Below are 17906 nucleotides of genomic sequence, written 5' to 3'. Positions count from 1 at the left end.
GTGTCCTTGAGCAAGGCACTTAACTCCAGGTTGCTCCGGGGGGGATTGTCACTGTAATAAGTGCACTGTAAGTTGCTTTGGATAAAAGCGTCTGCCAAATGCATAAATAATAATGTAAATGTAATTTTCAATGCTAAAATCCTTGAAGGCAGAGAGGATCTCCATAAGCTATCAGAGGAGGGTCTGCTTGTGCTAATATGCAATTTAGCTTCTGTACATTTATGAATCAAATAGTCATCGAATGAGGTTTGCTATCATCAAAAACAGACAGAATGTCACTCTCCAACTCAATTTAATCAGCAAAACCACAGGACACAAGGGACAAGGAAGCCCCATGGTGAGAGCCAATCTTTAGCAGCTTGTGGCTCCATCAGAACTGGAAAAGAGAGTATTGACATGCAAGTCACTATATTTGTATTACAGAGACGGTTACACAGACTTACATCAAGCCTGGCTCTTGACCAAAGCAACACGATCTTAAAAAGGAAACGTCACTCTTGTTACGTTTTCAAACGACATTCAAATGCCATCATACAAAACGTGCCATATTCAACTTGTTTACCCCAGCTGCTATTTTACAATTATAATGAACACCTATTTCTCCCATCAGGCTCCAAAAATGACAAATGCACTATAAAAGTAGTCCATTCTACTTCTATATATTCATGGTCATCTAAAGTCAAGGACACGTCAAGCACTAGCAAGTGTAATCGAGCTTGAGATGATCATGGCTAGAGATTGCATAGTAACATGTACAGTGAAAAAGGCATTACATTTTGGTCTGTTCTCACCCAAAACTGGCTGGATCACTTCAGAAGACATTAATCAAACCACTGGAGTTGAATGTATTACTTTAATGTTGACTTAATTAGCTTTTAGGACCTTCTGAGTTTGGTCAACAACCACTTGCATAGTATGAACCTACAAACCAGAGATATTCTTCTAAAAACGTAATTTGTGTTCTGCATAAGAAAGAAATGTCATGCACATCTGGGTTGGCATGAGGGTGAGTAAATTATAAGAGTATTTTAAGTTTTGGGTGAATTATCCCTCTAAATATTCTGGTATGGTGAAATGGCATGTATTTCAGATTTACCCACCCCTAAACAGTACGTAAAAACAAAAACTATGCCTGCCTCTTCCTGGATAAGTGGCCGTTTTCTGGCCAGAATAAGCATCAAAATGGACCAGACTTTATGCTGATATCAAAACCTGGCTATGTGAGACTATATTGGATATGACCCAATACAAAGTTGGCAATACACTTTGATTTATTTTATATTGGATCGATATGTATACAAGCCAAAGAGGGGAAAAAACTACTTACCAAACACCTCAAGTGGATTCCATTTTTTCTAAGAATGTGCACATAATAACACTCCCTGGTCCAAGCTGGTTTTTGCTGGTCAAAGCTGGTTTGGCACTGGTCTAGCTAGTGGACGAATAAAGTATGGAGTATGTGAATGCCAGGTATTGTTATTCATGAGAAAGCTTTTTAGATAGTGTTTCAAGTGCCCGTTAAGGAGTGTTTGTTTTATCAATTGGTTTATTGTTAATTATTTATGTTACCATTGTTACAGTTACAATGCATGCATAAATTAACAGCGCAATATTACACTGCATTTGGAAAGAGGACAACTCAAAGTGGAAAACCAACAAAATGTTTGAGGGAAATGCAGTGTGGATGTTTTTTTTCTTCTTTTCTTGCCATTCACATCAACTGTGAGTAATGTAGCATGTGGTAGTGCAGAGAGACTCAGATAATGATGGAGTCTATGCTCCTTATGTTCAGCTCTCACGCTATAGTGTGCATCTGTAACCTGTCAGGACTTCACACTCCAATCACTAAAAGAGAATTATCTGTCAGTGTCACAAATTAAATGGGGAGAAAAGCGCATATTTTGCTGCTTGACAGAAAAAGAGAGATGGGAATGGCTCCCACTGATGTTCACATGAAACGGTGTTGTAAGAAAAAATGACAATATTTTCAGATTTCTTCTAGAATATATGAGAATGTCCTTCATGGGCTTATTTTGGCAGGAAAAAGTGTATAATAATAAAAAACATTTTTAGAGAATGCTTTCATTGCTTCAGGGATTTTTTTTTTCTAAATCTTTCATTTGTGAAGAGCAGCACATCCTAGTGGAAAATACTGTATAAAGCATCTCAACAGTTTTTGTCTGTAGCATCTCTACAAAAACACAAATCAACGTACTGTTGCCTTTAAACAATATATAAATCTACTATACAAGAAATAGAATTCAGAGTTTGATAAAAGTAACAAAAATGTAGGTACAAATTGTATGCAAAAAAAAACAAAATAAAACAGTTATTGACACAATGCATGCATGCAACAATTCTCAATTTTAACTAACAAACAAATATTTTTAAAGTCTTGTTTCACATTTCAACTAAAAGTTTAAAATACAACAATTAATTTCATAAAGACATATTTGCAAACTGAGATAAATTCATTGAGTTGCCTTGTCGGCAATAGCTACAATGAAACATTTCATGTAGGCAGAGAGAAAATAATGGTGGATTTTCTGTCACAGTGTATTAATAAATGTCATAATATTCTTCAAACACTCCGAAGCAGTGATATAATTAGGCTATATACTGCATAAATTTGCATTTATCGTATGAAAATAGTCTCTAAAATGTGTCTTTTAAAAATTGTAATTAAAAGCAAGTCTGAATTGAAATGTTACTTTAAACTGTATAAAAAGTTTATAACGGTAAAGCTCAATTATTTTTTAGGTAACATGGTAATGTCAGTGTAAGCAGAAGGATGTAATTAACTCATGTGACTGGCAGTGAATTCTAATCGTTTCCTTTCAGTCGCACTTGAAATTATTAGGTTTCACCTAAAAAAGACACTGATGCAAATAATCACACTAATTTAACACTTGATTTCTCATTAAATGGCTCAAACTTAACATCGGACACCAGTAAATAAAAACAGATCTCTATGATAAAATGTCAAAATAAACAAACAAACAAACCCACAAACCATCTGAGAAACAAAAAATGGGGAGATTTCAAGATTAAACAGAAAGCAATGGGTCTCTGGAGGATATGGAACAATGGAGGTTATTTATCCTTATAGGGTTAAAAGTTCAAAGGCTTCAATCGATTGTCAGTGCTGTCAAGGACTGGATGGTGCATGACCACAAACTGATCAATGCAGTGCTTTACTCCACAAGAATGGTATTGTACTGTTAAAAATGTGTGGAATTCATATAAATTGTGATTGTGCTTTGCATGAGGTAGGTACGAGTATAGGTGATGAGGAACAATGATTGTCAAGAAGGTCTTCAATCAAACTTTTCAGTGAAATGTTCCACGGAGGCATTCAAGTGCATGTCCAATTTGCTGGATATCTTAAAAAAAAAAATTCAATTTTGTGTAATAAAATATTTCTAAACCAGTTTATAAAGTTTAACTTTAATTGTGGTTTCTGAAATATATTTTGCTCTTATTGTCAAAATAGAAAATATAGAACAATCTAATGCTGCTGCAAAAATCTAATTTGAAAGGGGCTTATTAAAAATGTGTCCTTTATTAATTATTCATCCTTTAACTTGCAACTCCAGTGCATAATGTTTGATTTTTAAAAGAGAGTTTTGGTTTTGTCCACCCATCAGATAATTCCCAGTAGTTGGGGAGAGGAGTGCTTGATCTAGGGTTCAGTTCTGCTGCTTGAGTGGTCCTCAGATGTCCAATTAATGGTGACATCCTGTGACCCTTCTCATCTTTACCATATGGGTGTGTGTTGAGGTGAACCATGTTGTGTTCAATCTAACTTCTCTGCTGTAGAAGATAATGCATAAAATATGAAGATAACTTGCTGTAGAGGCAAAGCTGGAGATAAAAAACAGAATATTAAGCTTATTTTCTCAACATTACAAACAAATCTAATCATCATAAGGATGGGCAATATCAATAAATTGTTTCGTCGGGTACACAACCCCCCAAAATATCAGGTACGTACATAAAATTTATATTTTGTTCTGTTCACAAACGTTACAAAGAGCAGTTTCGAAATAAGCAAGCTTTAACAAATTTTTAGTTTCTTTTGGACAAAATAAAATGAAACAATTGCAAAAATTCAGTTCTCGTTACATTTCCTAACAATTCTCCATGGATTATTTGCTCAATTGCAAGAAAAGGGAGTTTGGAATGTGGGTGAGTAAATAACAAATTCAGATTTTTGGGTAAACTATTTTTTTTTAGAGTATAAAGCACCAAATATTACAGTCCATGGGAACATACATTAAATGCTGATATTAAGACATGGAACTAAGTAATTTCTCATGTATTTCATAAGTGGCAAAGACAAGACAAAAATAGACATAGCTACTGAGCAGCATGAATGGGGCACCTAGCGTAGTGTACCTGCAATCAGAAGAGAACAGTGTCATCCTCTGGGTTTGGAAATACTATGGAGCTCTTTTGGATCTCGATAGCAAGGAGTGATTCTTGCTCACAGCGAGGAGAAAGACTAGTGGGAGCCACACAGAGTGGAACAGATATCTTCAATCCAGCTGGAGGGAAAAGACCTTGGGTCACAAAGACAGACACAGATGAATGAAACCAGAAAGAGCAACATGATTTGAATCTGATTTATTTGAAATCCTTTGAAATAACTACATGAATACTTGAGAGCTAAGAAGAACTGATACCATATTTCCATATTTGATAATATAGTTAACTTCCATCAAAATTGGATTCCCACACCCCTTAAAAAAAGTACCATGGTACAGTGATGGTGACAGATCGAAATACATAGTAACTTTGATATTTAGGCCTGCCATGTTCAAGAATGAATACAATTTACATTTATTCGTGAAGCAGATGCTTTTATCTAAAGTGATTGACAATAATCATATATTGTATTTGCATGGAAATTTAACATAGAAAACCATGTTAGTACATGTCCAAAAACCCATGATAGCATGATACATGTTCAAAATCCATGGTAATACCATGGTACTTCTTAGTATGAATTTGTTAATGAACCAAATGGTTTCCCTGAATACTCGCAGTGTTAGATTTATTTTTTTTATGTTTACAAGACTTTGGATGATGTTAGTTGAAAAACAAAAACTAATTATGCCACTATTTTTGAAGCAATCCTCACTATGCAACATTTTTCACAAATGCCTAAAACGTTTGTACAGTACTGTATGTGCTGTGTGTACCTAATAATTTTGACTTACCTTTTGGTTTCAGGTCTAAATCTGGCCTGTAGTCAAGCTTAGTAGTGCTGCTTTGCTTTTCTTGATTAAGGAGCTCTCCGTGTAGGCCTGATTTGCTTATTGATGCTTTAGGGTGCACAGAATGCATAGGGACATATGCAGAGTCCCACTCATAGCTCTCATCCACAGAGGCTGTCCTAGGTCTGTGATAAAAGAAGTTTAAAATGTATAAAGTGATGCTGAAGTACAGTAAATTCTGGCACTACACTGTGCTTGGATTAAGGTGCAAATGGACAGAGAGAATATTTTAAGACGTCATCGCTTATTAAAAATATGTTTCATAGAATAACAATTTATTGTTCTGGATACAGAATTAGAAATACATGTAATAGAACTCTGTGTAATAGAAAGTACTGTGGTGGTACCATGATACAGTCATAGTATCAGATGATAACACTATTGTAATTGGATACAGTATATGGTAATGGATGATGAACTATATTCACATACCATGGCATTTTAACCTGTTTTTTGCATTGAAAATAGCCATGGAGGCTGACATGTGATAGGGTTTAAATCACAAACAAACCAACCAACCAACCAACCAAGGTATGTGCCATCTTACTTCAAAGAACACCAATGTTTTAACAATGCATACAACATGTTTAAAACATGTTATTATCATGGCAACATTTTAAAAATAACATAGGTTTACCATTTAACATGGTCAAAAAGCAAGGTAATCAATGTCCAAGTTATCATTTACCATGGTATTACCATGCCATGGTAAATGTTCAAAAAACATGGTATTACCATGATATATGTCCAAAGAAATGGTATTGACATGGTAATGTGTCCTTTTTTGTAAGTGCATCAACTGTTAGAAGTGGTTTAAATAATAAAAATCAATGTAAGATAGGTGGATGGAGACAAAAGACAAAAAAAAGAGGCAAAAAGGTCAGTCTAACCTTTCTTGCCGTTCATGCTTTGGTAGGCCTGTGTCATCTCTGTCACTTTCCTCTGTGGTTTCGGGTGAGATGGTGAGAGGTGGGCTGAAAGAGAACTGCCTGCTGTTTGGGGCATCCATGCTGCCTCGGCCACTGCTTTGGCTTGCATAGCTCCTATAACTTCCTTCCGTCTCTGAACTTTTCCTGTATTGGTTAATTTCCACATCCACCTCTTGCCCATATTCGTCTTCCTCATCTCTTTCCCCATCTTGGCTTTGGCTCCGGCTTCCAGATGGTAGGACTGACCGAGAAGGGGTATAAGACATAGGCCAGCTTGAATCCCCTGGTGACAAGGCGTGAGTGTGATGTCCTGACACCAGGTTATTGCGGAACTCTGAGTCATTGGTAAAACCACCAGGGGGTTTAGAGGCCCAACATTCATGGTTTTGCAACTGACTTTCTGAAGGATTGAGTGAATCTGCTTGCATATTTGGACTACTTTTTGTTTTTTCTGCCACTGTGTTAGGCCTGCCTGCGAAGGGGGACACTGTAGGATCTCGACCAAGTGTCAGAGAGTCAATCCAGGCATCAGGGGGCAAAAACTGTTCCTTGTATTTTTTAGAGTCTAAACTATGGGTGCTCTTGTGCCGATTCCAAGTGTTTGACCCCAGACTTTTTGTCTTACGAAGCATTGTTCCAGACACATCCTTTGGAGACCCATTTCTGCTCGACCAACTGTCAAACCTTTCCTGGTTTTTCCTTGAAACTGCATTCCCGGACTCCAACTTTTGCCCTATAGATCTGTCCTGCTCAAGTTCTGATAACCTTGGTCTATCATACTCTAATGTCTCATAACTGTGGTCCAAGTCCATTATGGACCTTGAATATGGAGAGCACTGGCTTTCAAGCTCAGGTCCATCCACACTCATCTCTGATGAGTCACCAGGTTGGTTCATTTGTCTGGTGCTTTTTGCTATTTTCCACCCCTGCTGATTGTCAGAGGATGAATGTATATGTGGGTCAAAATGTTGTTGACTTTTACAGATGTTCTTCTGAATATGTCCTACACCAACTTGAGTCTTTTCCATTTTGTAGATTGAAGGCACATCTATCATTCTGCTGAGATTTGAATCAACAGGCGTTCTGCTTCGCCTTTGGTCCCATGTGTGTGATTTTTGGCATTCCCCTCTCTCTAGACTTCTGGACCTTTGGAAGTTTGATTTTTGGATTGTATGGCAACCATGAGGATTCATCCTATATTGGTTATCCTTTCCATAAGAGGTATGTAAAGGCACCAAGCTGGCAGAAGAAATCCTGTGTCTTGCTTCCCACGGAATACATGATGCAGCTCTTCCCTTCAAGACGGTAGAATTCTCAAATAAAAGACTTTGTCTCATGGCTTGGTAGTTGCTCTGAGTTTCTCCAGATGGCAACATTTCTCCATATTTGTCAGCTATTTTTCTGTTGATAGATGAATTTGGTTCAACAGTGTACTTACACAACTGCCGTTCAAGCTCCTCTCTCTCACGTGCCAAAGTCAAACAACGGTTCAAATTTCCTTGTTCCCTCTCATGCTCCATCTGCAAAACCAGGGTATTTGCTGCAGGGTGGCTATTACCTTGTTTCAGGGATTGGCAACCCAGAGTACTTTCTGAATGAGGATAGAGAAAAGAGTCACTACTATCTGAACAGATACTTGTCTGGTCTTGTCCATCAAAGAACTCTTGCTCCCGAATGGGCAGGTAATGTCCATTCAATGAGAGGTGTTTAGCCATAAAATGAGTTCTGCTGGAAGATGGAATATCTGATCCAAAAGGTGGAAGGTCCACAGAAAGGACAAATGGTGGCTTTCTTTCATTCCTGTAGGATCTCAAAGACTGGGATTTATGGATTGAAAAGCTCCTATTTCCATCTGATGACCAGTGAGAGTTTTGACTCAGGTTCCTTTTTATATTAGATCTAGCAACATTAACGTCTTTACAAGGCTGGACATTAAAGCGACCATCAGGCCCTCTGTCAATGAACTCAACCAAATTCATAGGTGCAAGCGATGCCCGTTGGAGGTGGCTCTCAGTGAGTGAATGATGGTATGGAGGGTTAGCTTGGGGCAGAAGATGTTGTCGCTGACCTTGAAAATCACTGCGATTAGACTTGTCAAGGGAGGAGTGATCGGAAGAGGAGGAAGTGTAGGAGTGTGGACGATCTGGTAAGAGCTGTTGTTTCAAGGTGTTGTCAGGGCTGCTTAGGTCAGCTCTGAGACACACAAGAGAGGGGGAGGGATAGGATAATAATTTACAACTAAATTAAAATGAATGGCAGCATTTTGGACAAAATGTATCATGAAGTAGGAATGGTTCACTTACTTCACAGGGGGGTTCTTATTAATTGCAGGAGGGAGATCTGAAGGAGGGAACACATTTTAAAATGGAATGAGGGAAAGTATAAAAGATCATGAATGATGGATAAACTTCTGACATGAAGAAAAAGTGTGAGAGCCTTCTCTAAGGAAAATACATTGTGGCAGATTGTAATAACAGTTCAAAGTGGTTGATCAAAGTGTTGTTTCTTTACCCTTCATATTCTGTCTGCACCTTTGGCCCCTTCTATGAAATATGAAACAAACTATTGCCAGGGCTAGGATAAGGGTGAGGCAAAGTAGTATCACTCCACCCATGACACCAGCCATTAGCTGATCAGGAAAATCCAGGAGGCGGGGGCTGGCTGGGGGTATTGCCATTCCTGTAGAATCCAGGAATGATTGGTTTAATGATTGGATGTGGGTTATAAGAGTTTAACATTAGACAAATAACAAAACCTAGAGAGCTGCCTTGCTGCCTACTTCCTTCATAGGCATGCCTTCCAAGGCTGCATTATAACCATAATGGAACCTAATAAGTGAGCAATCTTGAATGCTCTACATAGGCAGCGTCACACAAATAGCACTACAAACACTTTAATTACAATAGAGTTCCAAGTTAGCATGTTGCTAAGCTAACATCATAATACTCTAATAAGCATAAAAATACATAGCACATACAAATGTTGGGTAAAATAATAAATTTTAATGTCACAAAATATTTTTTCAATATTTAATTAAATAGATGTTTTTTTTTCACAAATCTCATGGGAGTGCATTCTGAGATTGCATTCTCTGCTAAGTATATGTGTGATGCTGACTTTGACCAAAACAAGAGGCTTAGGAGTCAGCATAATTAAGTAAATGCACCTAGGAAGTCTTAAAATGTTGCCTCACAGGCAGCTCACTAGGTTTTGGAATAGAGCAATCGTCTTCACAACTAGATTGTATTACTATTAAATAAATGATAATTTAAGAACTGAAAAAAAATTAAACAGGCAAAACAGTGCTAGCAATGTGTGTAACTAAAAAGCTGACCGATAGTGGAGACACTGATTGATGGACTGGGAATGCTCAGCTCATCTCCACGCCAAGACAAAAGCCTAAGCTCATACTTGCAGTCCTTCAGAGGAGATGAGTGATAGACAGTGAAAGGAAGACAATGACAAAATGAAACAAAACATAGGGAAAGGTTAGATCTATCAAACCTTCAGAAATGGCAAGCTGGCTGAATCTTACAAATTTAAGATGTGAAAATCAAACTCTCATTTCATGTCTGTGATCATGACAAGAACATGTACCTTACATAACCCCAAATGAAAGAACTGACTCTCATTTGGGCTAATGTGTTCTTTCAGATTAACCCATTCCCGCCCTTCAAGACGTGATTGGACAACAAAACCGTCAATTGGTGGAGACTTGGACTGGGGCACTGACCACCTCAAAAGAATTCCCTCTGAACTCTGATTAACTGAGAGACCTGTAGGTGGTTCCAGCTTGGTCACAACAGGAAGTGCATCTGTAAAGGAATATAATATTAAATCAGGGAACATTATTGAGGTAAACAGCTTGTATCAATTCAATACCCCTCAGCATGTAGCATACACACAAATTGTATGACATTAACTTGGGTCAGCATGAGGTAGCCAACACACAGGCTTAGTGTTTTAAAGACACTATGAAATCCAAAATTGTCCACAACTATTATCTTGGAGGCCATCTGTAAATCTGTGTGCACTTGTAAATTCTAAATGTTTCTCTTGTGGAAAAACAGACCATTAGCCCTTAATATTCCATCCCAACTTCCTATTTCAATAGGAAATACTGTATGTCAACACAGAAAAGAAAACTGTGCTCGTCAAGCCATTTCATGATATCTTTACAGTTTCTAATGCACAGCTAATGTTTACCCAAAGTTGTGATTATGACGATCTCACTGAAGGGTCCAGTGCCAACTTTATTTTGGGCCATGATGCTGAACTGGTACTCAGTGGCAGGAAGTAAGTTAGTGACCAACAAACTGTTCTCTGTAGACATGATTGGAAAAGACAACCACTCCTGCTTTTCCTCTGTCTTTTCTGCCGACTGCTTATACCTGGACAGGAAAAGATTATTTGTCATAATGGGGATGCACCATTGACAACATTTTTGTTTTTATAATAAACTAAGGATACCTCCTAACCCTACCCGTAAACCTCAAACAAACCTTTTCAAATTTGTACATTGCCATTAAGACATGTATAGTATGTAGTATATTTATTTAGCAGTTTTCCTCACGAGGACCACTATTCCCCACAATGTAGGTGATCTCAGGTTTTAATATGTTCGTGGTTGACATTTGGTCCTCACAAAGTTGGGAGAGGGCAACCTCACACAAAACCTGACCTACACCCACACAACAGAAATAGACACTATCTAACAAGACAGACAACTACCAGACTGTGAATTTCTGGGTGTATCCTCCATCAAAACCAGCTACCCAGGATACATTGGCTTGGTTTATTCCTGGGATCACAGACACTGAGGACACTGCATGAGGACTCGTACCTGTGATTCACAAAAGATTAACAGGAAATAAGATATGTACGTCATGTGACGTGTGACAGCAATATTAAATTAGATGTTACAGTCTTACTCAGCACAAGCACTGTTGTTCTGGCAGAGACAGTAGCCACTTGGTTGCTGGAGCTGCACTCCCACTCCCCCTGGTGGTCTTTACTGAGAGGGTGCAGAATGAGGGAGCCATTTCCTGCTAGAGTGAACAACGAGCGAGATGCTGTGCCAACCTAAGGGGAGCAGTGCATGAACGCATGAAGATGATTATGAGATTAAATGCAAATTTCTGATTTCCTGCTGTAAAGAGATGCTTCATAATATTCATAGGAACTGAAAATTCATGATCTTCATTATTGTGTTCAAGACTGGTACTGTTAATTATTTAATCAAATGTGAAATTCCATGTCAATAAGCACAGTTTTATATAAGCAGTTTTACTGTGTATATGTATTGCCACCAAAAATAAAAGGAATGTTCAAAGTAAAATACAGGTTAAGATCACTAAGAACGTTAATAACATTGATGGGGTAAGGCATTTCAGAGGGTTTGAAAGCCGAAATCTGAAGCCTGTTTTTCATGTTCCACATAATTTTGCTTCATGTCAACTGTATTTTGCTGATAGTTACATAAAGACCCTTCCCATATTCTTGCGTGTATCATGTGAAAATTAATACAGTAGGTCAGTGGTTCCCAAACTTTAGATGTCTAGCCTTCCCATCTCAATCGGTAAGCCATTTATTCAGTATGTATATTATTAATATAACATGTACAAAACATGTTGTTTTACAAAGATTATTGTGTTAAACAGACATATTTTCAAATTACCTTGTGTGAATTGTATCTATGCGTTAGAGAAGGGGGTAAGCGAAAGGATGTTGTATGTGTGAAGGGGTACGCCACTGTAAAAGGTTTGGGAACCACTGACCTACTGTATTCATTTTCACATGATACATGCATAACTTGAAAACTCCCCCCTCATCGTGTCGCGGTATACAAGAATAGCGTTAGGATCTGTGCCTGGAATTGCGCATCATTGCAGGTACGGAATTGCCGGCCAACTTCGAGCATTGCAGGTAAGTATCTGTGCAATTGTGCAGTCAGCTCAGGGTGCTATTTTATGTCACATTTGACACTGTTAGCAAGGTTGAGCTCTTTTGCTGAAAAAACATCATGCAACAATGTAAAAACAGGTCGCTACCATGCAAGCAAATTTGAGTGAAAATTACTGTGTGTGAATGTGGCAAACTATTTGGTGGTGCTGAAGGTCTGACACCTGTCATCAAAGTTTTGAAGTTATACCATCAGAATCAAATCTCCCTATGCAACTAACCATAAATACAAATTATGTTTTAAAGTGCGAAAAAATATTTCTTTTATTTATTAGAGCAATAAAAAAAATCGTGGATGACTGACAAGTCTAGTAAAACAGTGTTTAAGTATTTTACTTGCTATCACTAAGCTACGTCACCTAGCACTGGGCTTGGCTGGCGGAAAAATATATCTGTGTGAGATATTTGTGTGATGCACGACGCATGAGGAGATTTTTTTTAACTGCAAAAGATAGGGTTATTTCATTACATATTTTTCTGACCTGTTATGACACAACCATTTTGGTGTTTCTACACTAGAGGGCACACAAAAGAGAAGAGCAGTGGAGAGAGAATGCATCTATGAGGAGCACCAGTGCTAATATTGAGGGTCCAGGATGTGAGTTTCACCAGTCATACTAGCTGCTGCCTGTCTGTCATAAAGCTGGTGATCTACCAACAGATTTGGGTGGGCATGGAGAGCTGGGTCAGTTTGGTTGAGAGATCATCAGGCATGAAGGTATTGAAGGCTGAACTGATGTCCACAAATAGGATCCTTACATAAGTCCCATATCTGTCGAGGTGCTGCAGGATATAATACAGTCCCATGTTGACAGCATCATCCACAGACTTGTTTGCTCTGTAATAAAACTGAAGGGGGTCTAGCAGGAGTCCAGTGATGTCCTTCAGGTAGGCCAAAACCAGTCTCTCAAATGTCTTCATGACCACAGATGTGAGACAGGTCTGTAGTCATTAAGTCCTGTGATTTGGGGTTTTTGGTGACCAGAATGGTGGTGGAGCAGTTGAAGCACTATGGGACATCACGCTGCTCCAGTGATCTATTGAAAATCTGTGTGAAGATGGGGGCCAGTTGGTCAGTACAGACTTTCAGACAGGCAGGTGAAACACTGTCTGGCCTAAGGCTTTCCTAGTCTTCTGTTTCAAATATCCTCATCACAGACCATAAGTGCAGGTTGAGTAGCAGGAGGGAGGAGGAGGGGGGTTGCTGGAGGTGTAAGTGGGTGTGAAGTGGAGATCAGAACGGAGAGGGGTGTGAGAGTGGGCATTTCACACCAGCAGTATAACACATTCAGGTCATCAGCCAGTTGTTGATTCTCTACAGAGCAAGGGGGTGGTGTCTTTTACTGGTGATGTCGTTCAAGGCTCACCACGCAGATGCAGGATCATTGGCTTTTCAGAGTAGATTCTTTATCCACTCTGACCTCCTTAGTCAGTGTGTTTCTGGCCTGGTTGTACAATATTTTACCTTCACTTCTGTAAGCATCCTCTTTGGCATGACAAAGCTGTCGTTTTGCTGTATCATTCTTGAATTAATTTCCTCACTGAAACTGATATATAATGTCACAGTATCTGTGAGCTTGTCCAGGTCTGTGGCTGCACCTTCAAAAACACTCCAATCAGTGCATTCAAATCAGGTTAGTAGTTTCAGCTCTGCTTCATTGGTCCAATTCAATACAGTCCTTACTACAGGCTTAGCTGATTTTAGTTTCTGCATGTAAGTCGGGAGAAGATAAGTGCTAGATCTGCACGTGAGGAATATGCATCCTTTACAGTGGTGTAGCAGTGGTCCAGTATATTTCTGCCTCAGATGGGGCATGTCATGTGTTGTTTGTATTTTGACAGTTCACAGGTGAGGTTAGCTTTTTTAAATCACCCAGAATAATGATCAGAGTGATTGGGTGTTGTTGTTCCGTGTCTGTGATGTGATCAGCCAGCTGTTTCAGTGCTGCGTTCACGCATGCTTGTGGCGGGATGTAAATACTCACCAGTAGAAAGGCTTACAGTGGATGATAAGTGCTTCTAAATTAGGACAGCACATCTTCTTCAATGCTGTTACATCTGTACACAACTTTCTTTGATGTAAAAAAATGTCCCGCCACCTCTCAGTTTCCCTGATGATTCCGCAACGCGATCCGCTCTGAACAGCTGGAAGCCCAGCAGATGTAACGCACTGTCCGGGATGGCTTCATTCAACCAGCTTTCAGTGAAACACAGAGCAGCGTAGTTAGAAAATTCCTTCATTCGTTCATCCGTTTTGTTGGCGAGGGAGAGGACATTCGCCAGATGAATACTCCTAAAGCCGTGTTGACGGAGCTTCACAAGCGCACCGGTGCACTTCCCTCACTACACCTCCAACTAAGATGTCTAACAAAATGTCTGAATAATTAAACACTGGCCATAAGTGATAAGGTATGCTCTGCCGAATATTTAGCAGTTCATCCCTGGTGAAATTGATTGGGAAAGAGTGACAAAAAACATGACAAACAAACAAAAGTAACAAAAATGCTAGAGAGCTCCAAACCGAAGCAGTCATCCGCTGCACCATTTTGTTAATTTGATATTACTACTACAATCATTTTAATTAGGATTATGTATTTTGTGTCCTGACATGAGTGGTTGTCCCCTTTTTTTCATATCAGTGAACAGTGGAAAAATAAGGCTAGACTAAGTTATTGTAAATATTGTCATTTTTGTATGTTTTCAAGAACATTTTTAATATCTTCGCTCTGACAAGCAAACTAAGGGCAGTAGTTTGAGATGTGTGGAAGAGTAGAGTGACAATGACTATCACCTTTTTCCAGATAATTTTTGGAGCCGGATCACCATTCATCTGACATGGTATGACAAGCATCCTCCCCACTTCCTGTCTGTACTCCTTACGAGGTGACATTTTCAATGATGGAGGATCCTACAAGACAAAAAAAACTTTAAGGCTAAAGTTTGTAATTTGCTTTGTTAAAGCTGAAGTATGTAATTTCTGCACCATTAGTGCCACCAAATGGAATTTCAAAAATAAACTTTGTTTTCAGACCAGCTTTCTGAATACTACCTTGTCTGCCAGTGGTCAAACAAATAAATATTTCCACCCCCAACTCACATCATTGGTTAAGTATCATTGTTGTGGTGGGTCTAAGCAGGTGACTCAAAACAAACAGAGCCATTTTCAAAATGCCATAGAAACAAAGACCTTAGAGTTTTTGAGAAAATTAACCTATGAATGGCTTATTAATATTTGTCTCTGCATATTAGGCTCTGACAGAATACATTATTTTAACACCGAATAAGTTACATACTACAGCTTTAAATCATTAAAACCTTGAATTTATACAGGAGTCACAAAAAGGAATGACTAAAAATTAATTAGTTAAAGGAATTACAATTTTAAATAAAAAAGTTAGAACTGTAAAAGTATTAAAATAATAATAAAAAACATTCTCATGATTATTTTTTATACTATATTTATAAATGACTGTTTTTGGTTTAAAAACTATTTATAATAATGTTAACTATTAGATATTATAGATATTGCTAGATGACTATAACCATTAAAAAATTTGTTAAGAGGAACACATTTATGGCTTGGTATTGATGAAGGATAATTAAGCCTTACTAATGGGGCTGTGGGGGTATATACCACAAAAAGGTTTGGAAACATCTGTTTTAGAATAGATACTGACCATAACTATATTTGTATTTATTTAATTCACCATATCTAATTCTATAATTGTATCAACGACCATCTAAGCTATTACAACCTTTTACTTCTAAGAAGTCATATGTAAAAAAAATATATACTGTATATATAAAATAAAATCATTGCAATTAAAATGAATAAATACTCTATAAAGCCCAACCTGTAGTATAACATTGGTGGGCTCAGACTGGCCCATTGTCCCAAAGCTGTTGTAGGGAGTACATGTATATACACCCGCAGCATCGTCATTGGCGGTTGCTATGACAATAGAGCCTTCCAAGGTCAGAGTCCATCCAGGATACTGTTGAGAGAGTTTCATAGTGATTCATAGTTATTTTTGAAATTATGCTCTTTGGAGAGCTGCAAGGTTTATAGAGAGGTATAAATGTGCACAGCATGATGTCACAGTAAAATCAATGCCTTCAAGCAGAAGTAGTTTAAAGAATGTACTTGTAAAAGACTGAATAGTTTAATATAGTTGCAAAATAGTGGGGAAAGCAACAAGTGTTTACTCACCATGCCTAAATCCAGTGGGTTTCCATCTTTGGTCCAGTCAACATGTGATAGTGGAGGTTCAGCTGTGACAGGGCAGGAAATTATGCCCTTCATGCCTGTTGGGAGGAAGGTCAGCTTGGGCATCCGAATCACCTGAGCAGGGTCTGTTAAAAGAGGGCACATTTCAACTCATAAACAAGGACTAATTATGTAGGTCGAAAACAAGCACAGTTTTGAGTGTATTAATGTCATTGCATTAACACAATACCAAAACAAAGTGTTAATTATTTTAAAGAAAGATACCACAAGCAGACTTTAAGCAAAATGTTTCATAAAAGGTATTTGTTTGGTTCAAAATTAAACAAAAGATATACTGAAAACAACAAATATTGGGACACTTTCTGATCATCAAATATTACTGAAAGTTGACTAATACCAATAGTTAATAAATAAAAAATATGAAAAGGTCTGGCATTACAACTTATAAAGCAAATGTTTTTTTATAAAACGTATACAAATTATGCGGTAACACTTTAAAAAATATTGTATTTGTTAACATTAACTACATTAGTTAACATAAAACAACAATGGACAATATTTTTACAGCACTGATAAGTCGAGGCTAATGTTATTTTTTAACCATTTTAAAACATTTTATAAATATAGGTATGTTAAAACCTTAGCATTAACCTTGACTTTTCAGAGTTGTAAAAATATTGTTCATTGTTATTTCATGTTAACTATTGTAGTTAGTTAATGTTAAAAAATACAATCTTTTTGTACAGGGCTATCATGTTTTTTGCATCACACATCCCATCACACTCATACTAAACACACAATTGAATAAATATTAATCATTAAATGTATATGTAGTATGTATTCCTTTATATGAATTACAAATATTATACAAATATGAATGAATTACTGCATATGATAACAGTATGGAAGCATAATGCTGACAAAATTCAAATTGAGTAATATGTACAATTGTTATTTTGTTTGAATGTAGATTGCTCATACCGTGTGTGCAACATTTGAAGCAAAATTCAAATTCAATCATGCATTTTGGATTTGACATTCCTTAACATTCCTTAACATATGGTTTGGACAACATACACTCAAACAACATAACCATTGTATATATTACTCAAATTAAATTTGTCAGCGTTATGCATCCATACTTTAATCCAAAGCGTTTTTTAACACACTTATTTCAAGGACAGTCCCTCTTGTGTAAGCTGGGGTTAAATGTCTTTCTCATGTGAATAATACTGATAGTTTATGGATTGCATATTGCTGGATTTGAACCTACAACTTTGGTTAACAGCCCAGATCTTTAAGCACAACACTTCATTTCACACATAAACACTTACGCTGCACAGTGAGGACCGCTGAGGCAGACGGGGACAGAGGGAGTCCATTAGAGGGTGTGCAGGTGTAATTCCCAGAATCCCCTGGAGTCAAGCGTGATATGAGGAGTGTGCCGTCCACTATGACCTTTACACGAGACTTCAGAGACCTAAAATAATCAAACACATATAAATGCAT

The 17906-nt window shown here is 37.8% G+C and overlaps 1 protein-coding gene across 2 annotated transcripts in view; it reads right to left on the bottom strand.

Moving 5' to 3' along the window:
- Positions 1-1445: 1445 nt before the first annotated feature.
- LOC127635836 (protein turtle homolog A-like) overlaps positions 1446-17906 on the bottom strand; it is a 36537-nt gene continuing 20076 nt past the window's right edge. The window contains exons 8-22 of one of the 2 annotated variants that reach the window (XM_052116079.1): positions 17732-17877; positions 16380-16522; positions 16024-16164; positions 14961-15077; positions 11140-11290; positions 10940-11051; positions 10415-10599; positions 9806-10023; positions 9543-9627; positions 8720-8887; positions 8512-8548; positions 6170-8401; positions 5223-5404; positions 4399-4562; positions 1446-3813 (exon numbers count right to left, since the gene is read on the bottom strand). In XM_052116079.1, the coding sequence (XP_051972039.1) occupies positions 4405-4562; positions 5223-5404; positions 6170-8401; positions 8512-8548; positions 8720-8887; positions 9543-9627; positions 9806-10023; positions 10415-10599; positions 10940-11051; positions 11140-11290; positions 14961-15077; positions 16024-16164; positions 16380-16522; positions 17732-17877 (4075 nt within the window). In that variant the 3' untranslated portion in view covers positions 1446-3813; positions 4399-4404. Of the gene's footprint in view, positions 3865-4398; positions 4563-5222; positions 5405-6169; positions 8402-8511; positions 8549-8719; positions 8888-9542; positions 9628-9805; positions 10024-10414; positions 10600-10939; positions 11052-11139; positions 11291-14960; positions 15078-16023; positions 16165-16379; positions 16523-17731; positions 17878-17906 lie in introns of both variants that reach the window. The other variant, XM_052116078.1, reaches the window with a different exon arrangement.

The sequence above is a fragment of the Xyrauchen texanus genome, chromosome 43 (assembly GCF_025860055.1).
Source record: "Xyrauchen texanus isolate HMW12.3.18 chromosome 43, RBS_HiC_50CHRs, whole genome shotgun sequence".
NCBI classification, from domain to species: domain Eukaryota; kingdom Metazoa; phylum Chordata; class Actinopteri; order Cypriniformes; family Catostomidae; genus Xyrauchen; species Xyrauchen texanus.
This window is presented reverse-complemented; position numbering and strand designations above follow the sequence as displayed.